This window comes from Vanessa cardui, chromosome 7, assembly GCF_905220365.1.
Source record: "Vanessa cardui chromosome 7, ilVanCard2.1, whole genome shotgun sequence".
Taxonomy (NCBI): Eukaryota; Metazoa; Arthropoda; class Insecta; order Lepidoptera; family Nymphalidae; genus Vanessa; species Vanessa cardui.
In genome coordinates this window covers 14,358,201-14,373,830 of record NC_061129.1, presented here as the reverse complement: position 1 = coordinate 14,373,830, position 15,630 = coordinate 14,358,201, and the positions used below count along the sequence as shown (strand labels likewise).

At 32.9% G+C, this 15,630-nt stretch overlaps 3 protein-coding genes across 3 annotated transcripts in view; 1 reads left to right on the top strand and 2 right to left on the bottom strand.

Annotated features, from left to right (window-relative positions):
- Positions 1–318: 318 nt before the first annotated feature.
- LOC124531065 (mitochondrial fission 1 protein) lies at positions 319–3,380 on the bottom strand. The gene is made up of 5 exons (XM_047105512.1): positions 3,121–3,380; positions 2,930–3,043; positions 2,623–2,793; positions 1,177–1,313; positions 319–661 (listed from the first exon to the last, which is right to left on the bottom strand). The coding sequence occupies exons 1-4, from the start codon at positions 3,163–3,165 to the stop codon at positions 1,191–1,193; spliced, it is 453 nt and encodes a 150-aa protein (XP_046961468.1). The 5' UTR covers positions 3,166–3,380; the 3' UTR covers positions 319–661; positions 1,177–1,190.
- A 3,052-nt stretch (positions 3,381–6,432) lies between these two features.
- LOC124531029 (ubiquitin-like-conjugating enzyme ATG3) lies at positions 6,433–11,124 on the top strand. The gene is made up of 7 exons (XM_047105434.1): positions 6,433–6,657; positions 6,970–7,158; positions 7,516–7,629; positions 8,424–8,573; positions 8,993–9,142; positions 10,146–10,273; positions 10,862–11,124. The coding sequence occupies exons 1-7, from the start codon at positions 6,586–6,588 to the stop codon at positions 11,013–11,015; spliced, it is 957 nt and encodes a 318-aa protein (XP_046961390.1). The 5' UTR covers positions 6,433–6,585; the 3' UTR covers positions 11,016–11,124.
- A 2,818-nt stretch (positions 11,125–13,942) lies between these two features.
- Positions 13,943–15,630, bottom strand: part of LOC124530880 (transmembrane protein KIAA1109 homolog) — a 29,533-nt gene continuing 27,845 nt past the window's right edge. The window contains exon 53 of the mRNA XM_047105235.1: positions 13,943–15,579. Within this exon, the coding sequence (XP_046961191.1) occupies positions 15,387–15,579 (193 nt within the window). The 3' untranslated portion in view covers positions 13,943–15,386. The remainder of the gene's footprint in view (positions 15,580–15,630) is intronic.

Here is a 15,630-nt window from a genome sequence, read left to right as displayed (position 1 = left end):
AGATAATAGACAATAAAAATGTTTTCATAATAACAAATAGCTACTCAAACTCGGGAAAAAACCAAGAGCTAGATTAACATTCTGTTCTTGATTTAGGGGCTGTTTTGGTTCACGTTGAAGGTTAACAATTTGACAATATATTTTTCTATTAATTTAATAATTTATTAAAAAAATCAACACATAAATGACATCAATGTATGTATTCACATATACACATACTCGTTAAAATGTAGAAATATTTTTTAGTCATTATTTTATTAAATACTTGAAGTGTATGTGTATTGAATTGATGAATTTGCTTAAAAGATATAAACCATGTAAAATAACCACATTTATTAAATGGAATTACATGTGCAAAAGATTTAATCACTTGTTCTTAACTACAAATAAGCCTAGAGCTAGAATAAATTATAAACATTTGATGACACATATCAACTATATTCATTCTTATAAAATAAATACACTACAATTTTTAAATAAGACATTATAACCTAAATAGCTTTTTTTAGAGTAAAAAGTATTTACTCTTTCATACACTTTGGATAATCTAGCGTACAGTGTGAAAAATTCTTAAATTTGTGAACATGGAAAATCCCACTAATCCTCTTTTAATTTCTTCTTCTTCGTCAGAAGATAATGAACACCAACTAGAGCATTCATTCTGTAACCAAATGATGAATGTAACTTATACTGAAATAACAGTATAATACTGTAATTAAAATATCTTCTCATTATGATCACAGCACAATGCTCTGAACAGTTTTTCTATATAATATAATAATCATTAGAAACAAAATAAAATTTGTACATTTGCCAAAATTAACTATAAATAAAAAAATAAAAATTACTTGAAAACAAAACTCATTACATTCTAATGCATTATAAATATACATGTGCCAAGTGCATTATTCATACACTATATAACATAAAATGTATGTACATATATCTAACCAAATACATTACTGTAATTATCTACAAATAAAATTATTACAAAAAAAATCTGACCAGAGTAGAAATGGTATATTGGTGTTGCACTATTTCAAATACTCCATTATGATTTATGGTGCTTAGTTAGAAAAAAGAGTTTTCAAAGAATTCATCAATGTTAATTACAGTTGCACTTTTTTCATTATTATGAGTTCTAAAACAGAATTGTGGTTTATAATCAATACTCACATGAAGGCCAATTGCTATTTCTTTTTAGAGGCGAGCGCTATGCCGAGGCCGACGAGACCGCCTATAGCGAGGACCGCGCCGCCCGCCACCGCCATACCCATTAGGCCCTCCTTCTCCATGCGCTTGTTAATTTGGTGCTGGAATATAAAGTTTGTTTTATAATTCTAATGAATGTATTTTCTTATGAATTTAACATACATACGTAATTTTACATAAACAAGTTTAATATTTTCAAGATAAACATATTTGTTTTTTATTATTAGTAATAAAAATAATCCTATTTAAATTTGGATGTTGTAATCTGTTTTTAATTATTCTGTTTTAAATTAGTCAAGCTATATGTAAATAAAATACTATATAATTTGTCAGTTATGACACAAAGCATTTGGCCATTATCAAATTTATAACATTAGCATGCTACATTTGTTTCAGCACATTAACTATTATCCAACAAAATTTTAAACAAATCCTAAAATATACTTATAATTTCTATGGAATTGGATTCTTTATCCTCCTCTCTGATCCCTTATTCTATTCTTGACCTTTAATACCTTATTTTAAAATAGTATGTTTCAAATAGTCTTGCGGGATGTGTGTTATGTTCTCGGGTCTGAGGTGTTTATATGCATTTTGGGGATCACTTTTATTTTTCTTTACAAAAGTGTAATCCTACTATACTGAATAAAAATTTTTACCTTCGACTAATGACTATGCACAACACCGAAAGTATAACTTTAGAACAAATATTTTTAGAATCTATGAGATCATCTATGAGAGTATTTATTGTATCAGCACAAAGTAAGGCCAAGTTTGAGTACAGAGACATCGACAGACATCTTCATATTTACTTCAAAGATTGGTTGGTGAACCAGTCCATTACAACATTGAATTTTGAATTTAAATCTTTTTTAAAAGATTGAAATGCTGCATAAGATATGGAATATTGCTCAAATTTGTTATTTCACCAAAATATTATTAATAAATATTTCATCATTATATTTACATTAACAATTACAAATACAAGACAACACTGAACTGTAACATTTTAAACTGCCCTTATTGTTCAATGCCTATTTATAAATCTTAAATAAACAAATAAAACAAATATTTGCTTTTATAAATATAATGTACGACTTAAGGTTATTGATCGCTGCATTCAATTCTATGTGCTGATAAAATTTTGTTATCATAAGCAATAACAACCAATAATGATTTTGTGTAAGGTCTTTTATTATTATTGTTTTAAAGATAAACCAACACATCTATAATGTTTACCATATATTATTATTACTTATATATTATTTGGCCTAAATAATGATAAATGAAATAAATTATAATCTTTTACCCATAAAGTATGTATCACTTCATTAATTAATTATATACCAAACTGCAAAATATTTAAGTTTGTTTAAAGAGCCATAAAAAATAATTGTCAACAGATCATACCTCAAGAGCCAACACCTGCTGGTTTGCAGGTTCAATTTCAAGGAATGACTTAACATAATGCAGTGCCTTATTATACTCCTTAATTCTGGCGTTGCCAATAGCAAGGTAGAAAAGGTAGTCACGTTTGCCTTCTGAATGAGAGTTAAACAATTCTTTCAGAAGTAATATGCCCTGTAAGAAAATGATTTTTAATGAAAAAAAGAAACAAAGTTATGATAAAATATATCTACGAATCTTACAATGCATTTGCACCACAATGGTTCCTTTGTTTCTAAATCGTAATATATCTAGAGATAAACTAACATACCTTTCTAATATCGGTCGGATATTTGCTTCGTACCAAGCACCACGCGTATTCGAATTGAGCTTTGGGCGTCACTTTACCTTGATGTAATTGTTCATGAAAAATCTTTTCGAATTTCTGCATAAAAAAAGAAATACGAAATTAAATAACACGTACATCATTATGAGTCATGTATAATAGTCACAAAAACTTACTTGTAAATCTTCCGAAGAAACTACTTCGTCTAACACGTCTTCCATGATGATGAAATAATTTAAATATGTTACTTCAACTACACTGTGAAACGATATTTCATTATTTTACGTTTTATCTAAAATTTCGAGTTAACTGTGAAATTGACGGTGCCACTGTAAGTAAAATCACTCAGTGATTATATTGAAATTGAAACTGACATTTGTGATTTAACAAAATAATGTTTGACAAAGTGACAACTGCAACTGACAGACTGTTAATACAGCAGGTTAGGATATTCCTTCATTTAACTATGAAATAAAATTGAGACTATTTATTATTATGCCTCGAAGCTATTTGATAATTTACATTATTCTTTTTATAACTTCTATTGTTTTAATCAAATAATATTTTTTTTATTATATTGCCAAAAATATTCAGCTAGAGTGTACAAGTTGTTAAAACGGAACAGAAATTTTACAAAGTACACAGTATAAAACAAAGCTTTTCATCTGAATTCTGAATGCTTAGAAATAGAAAGAAAATCTTTTAAACTACGTAAATTATATATTTAAATATACAACTTTCTTAGTCGGAAACGAACGTTTCTTTTTATGCTTAACTTATACTCTTCTGTCTAAAAATTGTGTATAGTTTTTTGTTGTGCACTTATGACATGGCCGTAGGCAGGCGGGGGTTTTGGGGGTTCAAACCCCCCCCCCGAAATTTTTTCGCTAACCGCTATCGTATTATCAAAAAAATATTTTGCGCTAATTAAACAAACAAAACGTAAGTATTTATTGGTTTCTTCAGAAAATTAACCCGTTTGGCCTAGATACGACAACAAATCTAAACAAAATGAATCATTTTACGCAAAGACTAGAGGCAATAATAATCATACCCTTATTCACATTCTATTTAGATACTAATTTTTAATGTCATAATTTCATGTTAGTAATTTTAGATACTAAAGAGGATAAACCTTTTACAGAGTGCCATAAGCTATTATTACATTTTGAAACGTGTAAGACTGATTGTAAAATTTCTGATACATTCTATATACAGGGTTATTAGTAATTCGACGTAAATCCGTTAGGAGGTGATAGGGGACCCCCATATATATAAAATCCCATATAAAGTGACCGAGAAGTCATCATGTTTTCTACCTTTTTAAAAATTTGTCAAAAATGCAACTTCAAAAGAAAAAGAAAAAGTATCAATTAAAATCTAAATTTTTTTTTTTTATAAAAACGATTAAACACTGGCTATTTGTCAATATTTTAACAATAATTATCAGTCCAAATTTAAAAATGCGAGACGGAAAACGAAATTATTTCACTATTTTTTTGATTTTTTTCCTCAATATAGCCTTAAAAACTAAAAAAATCATTATAAAACTTGGCTTGCAAATTATTTTAAAAACATAACCGTTTTTAGCTTTCCAGAGATGTAATGGATTTTAATTGTTACTTGTTTTTTTAATTTTGAAGTTGCATTTTTGGATTATGCATATGGGGGTTAAAATTATTGTAAATAGTCACCCCTATCACCTCCTAACGGATATACGTCGAATTACCAATAACCCTGTATATTTAATTGAGAATATTTATACTACATTATTAAAAAACGGATAGTCGGCGCTCTTTACCAAATAGTCGCCGACTATGAAAGCAGCCAAACTGCCGGAAGACTACTTCGGTGTATCCTATCTCTAAAAAGAGCAACCGCCCAGACCCGTCCAATTATAGGCCAATAGCCATCACCTCCTTTTTTGTTGCCGTCGCCAGGGATCTTCTAGATTACCATAGTCATAGATGGGCGGAAGCAGTTGAGAGCAAGGGGGAGGCATTGGCGGCCAGTCTGGATATAGCGAAGGCCTTCGATAGCGTATGACTCAAATCGCTTCTTTCGAAGCTCCCTTCCTACGGGCTTCCCGGGTAATTTTGCAATTGGATCACCAGCCTTTTGTCAGATCGGAACATTTAAGTCGTTATATATGGTGCATGCTCTGATTTAAAATTCGTTAATGCCTGTGTTGCACAATGCTGCGTTCTATCACCCACTCAGTTTCTTCTGCATATCAGTGACTTGTTGCAAATCTGTAACATACACTGCTATGCAGACGACAATACTGTAGACACCTCATACACCGGCCGGGCTAAGGTTTCTCGGGAAAACGTCGGAGAAAACCGGAACAAACTTGTCTCTGAAATCGAGTCTTCATTAAACAAAGTCTTGAACTGGGGCCGGCTAAACTTAGTCATGATTGCTATTTTGCTATTAAAATATCTGATGGCGGGGAAGTACTCTCCCTTAGTAGTTCCTTAGGCTCACTTAGTAGCTTCGGACTCTCCGACTAAAATTAGTCCACTTCAACCCCCAAAAAGAGGCAAGTTTGTGCGTTAGCCGCTAAAAAAATTACCATTTCTCGTATCTCCACGATTTCAGAAGATTCCAATAGCCACCACTGCTAGTATTCGAAAACTTGACGTGGATACTTCGAGCCTCGTTCAGTTCCGTGGTCGATTTGAACGCAAAGCCAAATTGGCATCAAAAAAGCTCGGTGTGCTCAGCAAGCCAAGACAGTATTTCACGCCAGCCCATCGCCTAAAACTATACAAGGCGCAAATTGAACCCCACATGGAATATTGCTCACATCTATTGGCTCCTCAATACCAACTCCTTCCATTTGTCCGTATCCAACGCAGAGCGGCTCGAATTATCGACGATCAAGCCCTTTTCGACCTGCTTGATTCTTTTGGCTTTGCGTAGAGATGTTACAACACTCTGCATCTTCTACCGAATATTTCATTTCATCGGCATTGTTCGGATAAATCCCGGCTGCTGAATTTCACCTTCGGATATCTCGTCAAAATTCAAAGTTCACACCACCTTAATGTTCAAAAATCCACATCAGTATGATTTTTGAGACATTTTTTATCTTGCACAACCAATCTGTTGAACCTGACTTTGGAACCTTAAAAAAAAAGAGCGTACTCCTTCCTTAAAGACCGGTAACGCACCTGCAACCCCATGCCCATGGGCGGTGGTAAGCACTTACCATCTCGGTGAGCCTCATGCTCGTTTGCCCCCTATAAAAGAAGTCGTCTTTTGAATAAATGTGTATAAATTATGCTTATTTTAAAATAAACCTGTTGCTTTTTTTCCTGGAGCACGAACCCCCCCCCCGAAATGAAATCCTGGCTACGGCCCTGACTTATGAAAACATAAACGTCGCAAAACAGCTCATGTAATCCAAAATAAGTGTGTTTATCAAAAACTCAATTTGACAAATGACATGCTGATTGCTGATATGACATCGGACGAATTGATGATCATTTTGACAAATGACAGTTATTGTGCGGAGAAGACGGTAGTTCATTCCAATTCGCTTTGTCCGGCTTTTGTGTAAATTCATTGATATTACAATAATTATAAACAAGGAAGTTTCAGTTTTGTTAAATATCCTTCACGCATAACGTTTTATAATGCAGAGTGTTATAAACACTGTAAAAGGTACCGCCCTGGGTGTTGCGGGATATTTGACGCCTGTCCTCAAGGTATTGTGCAGCCTCTCTTTGTAAATAACTGTGTATTATCAGAATTTATTATTGTAATATAATCACTTTGTGTAAGGTCAAATGTCTATATTACAATCTGAACAAAATAAAAAGTCGTTTATAGTTGTCAACGCAATTTTAATTAATTATCACTTAATATTTAATTTATACAGTCATTTTTTAAGTTAAAAAGTTATTTAAAATTGTTGAAAAATGAAATAATATAAGGTCAAAGTACAAATAGAAAATATTAAAATTTGTAAGTTTGTAATATAAGATTCTGACGAGTCTGGAAAAAATATTACTTACCAGGAATCAAAGTTTCAAGAGACTGGTGTATTGACTCCAGAAGAATTTGTAGCAGCAGGTGATCACTTGGTTCATCACTGCCCCACCTGGCAGTGGGCCAAGGGTGAGGAGTCCAAGATCCGATCCTACTTACCACCAGATAAGCAATTCCTCATTACCAGGAATGTACCATGCTATAGACGCTGCAAGCAAGTAAGAACATACTGTATTAATTAGAGCTCTTTTGTATTATCTTCATTGTTGTAGGTTCACACAAGTATTTTCGAATATTCATTTAATAAGTGATATTTAAAAATAAAGTAAACACTGTTTGGAATGTACATTTTACTAAAATCTAAATAGAATACTTGTAATAACATTGTATAAACATAAATAAAGCTACATTGAATTTTTCATTGTTTTGTAAATGACTTAATTTATAAATAGGAAATAACAAAATGCTAATTTAAAAAAAAAATTAACTTAATTTTAATTTAATTAAAAAATATAATTGTACTGTTTATAACTAGTGAATTTTTAATTAAAAATATATATTGTACTTAATTTCAGATAGAATACTGTGAAGACAATGAGAAGGTCATAGAAGACGAACATGATGAGGATGGTGGTTGGGTGGACACACATCACTACGAGTCCTCCGGCTCACCCGCTATTGAAGAGAAGGTAATACTATCACTTAAAATAGTACTGTTCATTAATTTCATATGAAACTGAAAAGTGTTATATAATTAGTTTATACTAATTATGTCATTAATGTGAAAATAACTCTATCTGTCTGTCGCTCTTTCACGATGAAACCTGAATTTGATGAAAATTTGTGTGAAGCAATCTTGAACTCCAGGATCGACATAGGCTTTTTTAACTAACATATGATAACCAACCTCCATAACGTAAGCAAAGACGCTGGCGACAACTATTGTATATAAAAATTTAAAAAAATAGCTCTTAATATCACAATTCTAGGCAAAGATTGTCTCATGGTGTGGTATACTGCTCCAATTGCTGAGCTATATTATTCATTAGGTAGTGTAGGTAAATAGGGTCCACATTAAGGTAGATCTAGGGCCCTTGGTAGGTTATAATTATATAGGATTAAGAACAATTTTTAATGAAAATATTGATAAAAAATCGTTTTTGAGTGATATCACCTTCCTAATATAGAAAAATATCTACATTATTATGAATTAATTTGCATTTTGATAGAATAATATATTTTATCAAGTAAGGAAAATACCAACCTGTTTTGGTAGTCAAAATAAATATTAATGGCGATTTGTAGAATAGATCATTAGTGCAAAAAAGGTTTTAAAAATGTTATTTGAAAATTATATTTACGGATTGAAATTTGCATTTTAAAACTCAACCAGCATTTCATGAATTTCTTTATGATATAATTATTAAATTACATCCTGTCAAAACTGTGCTCCCCGTAAGCTAATGTATGTGGGTGGGTGCAGGTGTGCGAGATGACGCTGGAAGCGGCGGAGACGGGCGACAGCGACGGCTCGGCGGGCGGCGAGCGCGACGACGACGACGCCGACGACGACGACGAGCCCGAGGACATGGAGCGCTTCCAGGAGTCCGGCCTGCTGGACGAGGTCGACCCTGTAAGATACAAACCCCCCCCCCCCCCCCGTTACTGAGTAGCTGTATGTTGGAAATTTTTAATAAACGTCACGAGTGTATCTCTGACTCTATTAGTGAAAACCGTATCAAAATGAGTCGAGTGGTTTAGAAAATTAAGTTTAGTTAAGTTTAGAAGGTTAAGTTTAGTTAAGAAAAATGTTTAGTGGTTTAGAAGGTTTAGAAGATGTTGATACAGGCAAAAACAATTCCACTTTGTTTTATTCTATTTATATAAGCACATATAATTCAGAAATTTATGTATTGTATACATACATTGGTACCAAAAATTTGATTGGATATAGTAGTAGATAGATAGATTTAGTATTTCAATTAAAACAATACTCGTAAGAAATTAAAAATTTTGCACAGATTATTAATATAATAATAATAAAACTAACAGTCAACAGCATTAACGACTCGCAAGGAACCGAAGGAGAAGAAGCAGAAATCTGATGGGGATGAGATAATCAAGACTCGAACCTACGACCTGCACATCACGTACGACAAGTACTACCAGACTCCGCGCCTGTGGCTCATCGGATATGATGAGGTCAGACCATTATATTAATGTAAAAAAAATCCTTCCAACTCCTATGATACCTATGATGGAGTAAATGTTGCAACGTTTTGTGTGCCGTCTGGGTACCCCCCTATTCAATTTATCAACCGAATGACCAATCTATCTATATAACTGTTGCTATTCAAAGTGTTAGTGAGCCATTTAATAACATCTTAAATTTAGTGGTTAGCAAATTAAGGTCTAAGTATTGTTTCAAATTTCCTTCAGTGCAAATACCATACCTGTATCATGTATGTATGAAAAATACAATACAAAAAGTATGGTGAACTTATTGTTATTAATTCCAAAGCAATCACAATCGCAATTTGATGATTACAATCGTTCATTCATTATTCAGTAACCTGTTTCTCGCGCCTGAGAAAAAAAGGTATAAATGATTGATCTTTGCCGTTGTTTATGAAGTACACATTGTGTTGTTATATAACTTGATATTATTGATTATATAACTTGATATATGATATTATTAGTACTATAGGCTATTTGACAATGCGAAAATAAATTGTGAATTATTGTAATCAGTGTATATTATGAGTTTAAAAATGGTTATTTACTAACGAAAATTGATACTTAATTTATTCAATACTCCATAAATAAAAATGCATTATTTCAAACGTTTGTAACGTGACACAAAACGCTCCTGATTGGCCGGGCTTATGATGAAGTCGCTTTCTTGTAAACTTTGCTTTTCTACTATATGTACCACAGATTAAAATACAGGAAAGTGATGTCACCGAATCCATTGCAGCGCCATATTGTCCAAGTATCGTTTTTGCGCGCTATTTAAATATAGAATTTTTAATATGATATTTTTCGCAAAATATGTACTAGAAATAAAAAAAAACACAAATCTTACTGGGTTCCTTAACTTCTAATAAATAATACAAAAGGGATTTTAAAAATCAGTCAAATAGCCTATTATAATTAAATGCCGACAACATAGTGTGTGGTGTATAGTAAGGCAAGGTGTGCACAGGAGCGGCGGCTGCTGAGCGTGGAGGCGATGTACGAGGACGTGTCGCAGGACCACGCCAAGAAGACCGTCACCATGGAGTCGCACCCGCACGTGTCGGGGCCCAGCATGGCCTCCGTGCACCCCTGCAGGTACCAGCTGTGTACTCCCAGCCATCGTGAAAATATACTGACCTACATTGTATGCCACATACAACTGCCACTTAATAAATCAACACTTTATCAGTTGCTCAATCAAACTTTGTATCGATTTGTTTCTATGCGAGCCAGTGTGAATACAGGCGCGAGTTACATAAAATGCCATCATATTAGTAATAGTTCCAGTGTAAAGATAGAGGTTCTGTAGCCTATTCCTTTGGGAGTAGGAAAAAAGATAAACCAACCTTAGGTTGCGCTTTTAGTTTGCTCTTCGCAGCTATATAGTACTACTAAGAGTTTACGATAGATATACCTTTATTCATAACACAAGACTATTTCAACTACTTTATTTTAACTACTCACTTCCACTTTAATTTGACTTCCAAAATTCTGATAACAGTTTCGCCGTCGTTCAAAACGCAATTTTGTCGGAAAATTTCAATGCATACATACAATATCATAGATTAATCAAACTCTCGACTGATAATATCGCGTCAATCTATTTGATTTTGTCACATTATGGTGGGAACAGAGTATGTATCTTTAGTGAATATGAAATGTGAATGGTATGTGGTGCGGCAGGCACGCGGAGGTGATGAAGAAGATAATCGAGACGGTGACGGAGAGCGGCGGCGAGCTGGGCGTGCACGCCTACCTCATCGTGTTCCTCAAGTTCGTGCAGACCGTCATCCCCACCGTCGAGTACGACTTCACGCAGAACGTCAACATCCACTAGACCGGCCGACCTGACCGGAACACTCAAAATGGGCACCGTTCATTTATTATGTAAGACCATTTTAGCGAGTTTCTAACCTCTCCCTCTTATTATAAGAAAAATTAAGAATAGGCTGGACCTCCCCCCCCCCCTCCATATTTAATATTTATTACATAAGAATCAAATGGAATGGAAATTATGCATACACGTTTGGTATATTTTTCATAGCGCAAAAAGCGCGGCAAATGCGGCAATTTTCACTTTGGGCATTTTTTATCTTAAGTAAAAACTATCGAAATTCCTGCCCACCCCCTTGTAAGAAAACATAAGACATAATCGACAGCCCTTCCCCCTAAATCGTCTTGCATAATACATGACTGGGCCCTAAATGAGCTTAGTTTGTTCACTATGACGTGTCCCTCACTGTTATGGCTGTATATTGTATGTTATATATTTTAAACACTCAGGGCTTTACCTGTGAACGGCGATCATGGAGCAGGTTAAACGATACTGTCACTCGACAGTCAACGGGATTGTGAAGTAAACCAATATGTTAATATCCCCGTTTTCTGCCTTAATAAGTCATGCCGTTATAAAACAATATGCGATTGGTCATCGAACAAAATCTTCATGCTCAAAATATCAGTAACACCTGGAGTTACAATTGAACCACCAATTGGAAGAAGGTAATAAATCCAAAAAATAGGAACGGAGAAAAATCTTCATAACTTTGTGCTTTCAACTTATAAACTTATAGGATATTAATGATTATTAAGAAAATATAAATCCTGATTTATATACCGACAGACCTGCCTTAAATGTATAATATTTAGCCCTACGTCTAAAGAATGTAAGAGTGTATAAAAGTGAATATGTCAAAAAGTGGCGTTTATTCCCTTCTTCCAATTGGTGATTCAATTTACAAACAGAAACAATTTTACAGCAATATACCATTCATTTAAGCATTTAAAAACTAAATGTAATAATCAATTCGACGATTAATTTTTACATTTCAAAGTCCGAATAAAGCTTGAATACGATTTATAACAGACTATGCATTTTTTCGTATACATATAATTAATTTTCGGGCATTGTTATCTTTATTTTGTAAGTATGTATTTGTTCTCTTATATCTAATTAACGTAATTAAGAACGCACTTTTTTACATTTGTATTGTAAAATTGTATTTTTCTTTTTGCAATGAATTCTAGTTAAATTTATAATGATAGCTTTACGTGTGCCATCACTTCGCCTGTTATATCCAATTTAATCTAGAAACAGCACAATAATTTGAATTACTATTAAAACAAGCTAAGTAAATGTTACGACGTCTGTGGGCGTTTTTTTCTCCCAGTAATTGGTAAAGGAGAATAATTGCCTCAATTATACAATTTAGAGTTAATTTAATGTGTGGTGCGCTTAGTGTGGTGCTTGGTTCCGTATTCGCTAGAGGTCGTCCAAATGTGCCATTGATGACCAGTTGGGAGTGGAATTTCTAAATGTAATTTCTAAACGTCAATTTATTGCTTAGCAAGAGATTTGAAATTTAGAATGCAAGCAATACAGAGGAATATTCGATTCGATTCTAATGTTGGTAATTTTAAGCTTTCCATATACAAACTATCGAAATTCAATTTATAGGATTTACGACAGCTTTATGTACGACATAAAAATCAATTAACTACACAGTAACTGGCATAAAAGTAAAGCCATGATATGTACATTTAATGAAAATGGGTTTTAGATAACAGCAAACACAATTTTAATAATAAAATAATATGATAAGAGAAATCTTACTATATTATAATAAAATAAACACGACTTGCAAAAATTTAAATTCCATACTGCCGATAAATTGTAATTTTTTTTGTATAGCTAATGACACTGTTATAATAACACAGGAATGGATGAATAAAAAAAGGCCAGTCATTTAAGTTGTGATGGAATAAATAAACTCCCAAATAAACAATTTTTTGACAGTCGTGTAAAAATTATCAATTGTAATATTGAGGATATATTTGTAAATTCCATTTTAAAATTTCGGTCACACGAAAGATTCTTGTATAATCCAATGAAACATTTATGAAATTGTCTATATTATATATTCATATAAATACATAAACGGGCTTTTCGAGGCTAACGTTAAAATAATTAGCCATTTTAAATATGTAAATATATATATATATATTTTGTTAAACTATAGTGGTTTTATATAAAGATGTCGAAAATTGGTAAAATTGAAATGAAATTTTTTAAAATAAATTAGCAACCAATATTTTGCTATTCTTAATGTTGCTAGCGTAAGTTTTCAAACATATTATGTTGATATTAAAATATACTTTATAGTTATGTAAATAGGTTACAAATTCATATTTGCTTGATATGTGAATTAAAGTTAGCGTTAGGTGTGGCGCGAGTGTGCGCGTCGTTGATAGTTTTTTTTTAAATAAATTATTTTGCTGCTACTGTTGTTTTTTTTTAATGACATTATTATTATTGAAATTAAAATAGATCTTATGTAAGTAGGTTTAATCAAAATCAATATTCAAAACTCATTATAAAATACGTTTTTTATTTTATATAACATGCCACGTTGCATATTATGGAAAATGTGAAGTTTATGCCGTTTTAGCACAAATATACATTAATTTCGAAGTGGCGGTAGGGCTATGTGCAAGACCGTCCATCAAGTCCATGTCCGGTGATGTAAGGATAGGTTAATATTTCCTACAGCACCTTTGTCCATGGGCGGTGGTGACCACCTACAGGTTCCCACTTGTTCTAGCGCCAAACTTTACCATAAATATGTGACAAATCCCATAAATATTTATCCCATTTAGCGTCCGCTGAAAATTAAGCGCATACTATGTTAAGTGTTTGATATATTAAAGCATGCCAGAAAAACGTTTGGGTTAAATTAAATGTTTTTGTTAAAATAATACAAGAAATATAGTTAATATACCTTTATTCGTATCACATTCATTATTTACAAATCACGTTCCGTAATAAAATATATCAAATACATAATTATAAGTCTGGTGTGGCAGACCTTACTTTTTCCCTCATCGAGGTAAAATATCCGACTAAGAAGCTGCTCATTATAATGGAGGACGAAGAGTACAATATCGATCAATTATTAAAAAATTATATTGAATAACATTCAAATATTGTAAAATTATTATAAAACTTTTATTATATTGTGTGTTTTCATTAAATAATGAATTATATTTTTAAATCTTGGCAATGAAATTCTAATATACAGTAATAAATATCAATATAATCAAATTTTTGGTCATTTTTGATAACAGTTTTGTTTCCTATACCCGCCTCATTATTTAATTATCATTATTTTAAATAAATTACATTTAAATATATGATTATTTAATATTTAAGATATTTATAATTCGAAAATCGCGCTACTATATTAACAACACCTACCGCGCTACCTGACATTGCAAAGTGGCCCTTATTTATAATGGAATAAGTTCTATGTAGGCCTCGTCCACTATCCATCTATTCCTAAACCCAATACAATAACTACTAAACTAACAGTCAATAGTGATCACAATGAAAACACTTCTACAAATTATACACATTAAAAACTATGTAATACAGTCAGCGACATTAATATGCATAGAAAAAATCAATATTAGAAAATTATAGTAATTGTAAGTTGTATTAAATTAATCCGAATGGTATGAGCATATTCACGACTGACTGTACATTACAATATTAAATACATTCAAAATAATAATTACATAATCGAATTACACGCATTTGTACTTAAATAAAATATTTAAAAAAAAATCATGCGACGCATTCCGCAATACTTACATAAATACTTATTAAAATAAATCACTCTAAATGAAAGAAAGTCTTCGAATGTGTAAGAATCGGCGGTATGTAAATGAGTACTGAAAACAAATAGGGAATAAATAAACATTAAGGACTACCGACTGTACCCTGCAAACGTTATTTAGCGGGTGCTTAGGTACACGTAGTTATCTCTTTCTCATTTTATATTCGAAAGAAGAAGGCACAGCATTGTTTAACTAGTCACCCTCAAATAACGTCCAGTGATAAAGCAAAATGTCTGGAAGGAAAATTTTATTTATTAATCTCACTAAGAATTGATTGTAATATTTAAGGTTTCATATTAAATATTGTCTATATCTCGTAGTATAATCTGTATATGGACTAAATATTATAGTGATGCAGGAGAGGATTACAAGTGAGGATCATTTATGTTTAATTGGATGACTGCTTCCATCTAAATAAACTGTAACGGAGTATAGACCCACAGTTGAATTAGCGTTCATCATATAATTGAATTGCAACAAAAAATACCTTTGATTATGTTTGAGTTATTGACGCTCGGGTACCGATACGTGGTCATGGACACGGCTTGTGCGGCACGAGCGCCACGAGGCGGCGCAGCACGAGCGCCAGCAGGCGGTCGGCGGGGTCGAGCGCGCCGCGCTGCAGCCACTTGGGGATGGTGGTGCGCGCGTGGCTGAAGCCCAGCTTCTGCAGGATGTAGTCCACGCCGTACGGCTCGATGGACTTGCCGGCCCACGACAGCAGCCTGAAACAAGGCCCGGGGTCAGCGCGCCGGCGGAGCGCGCGGGAGGTGGGG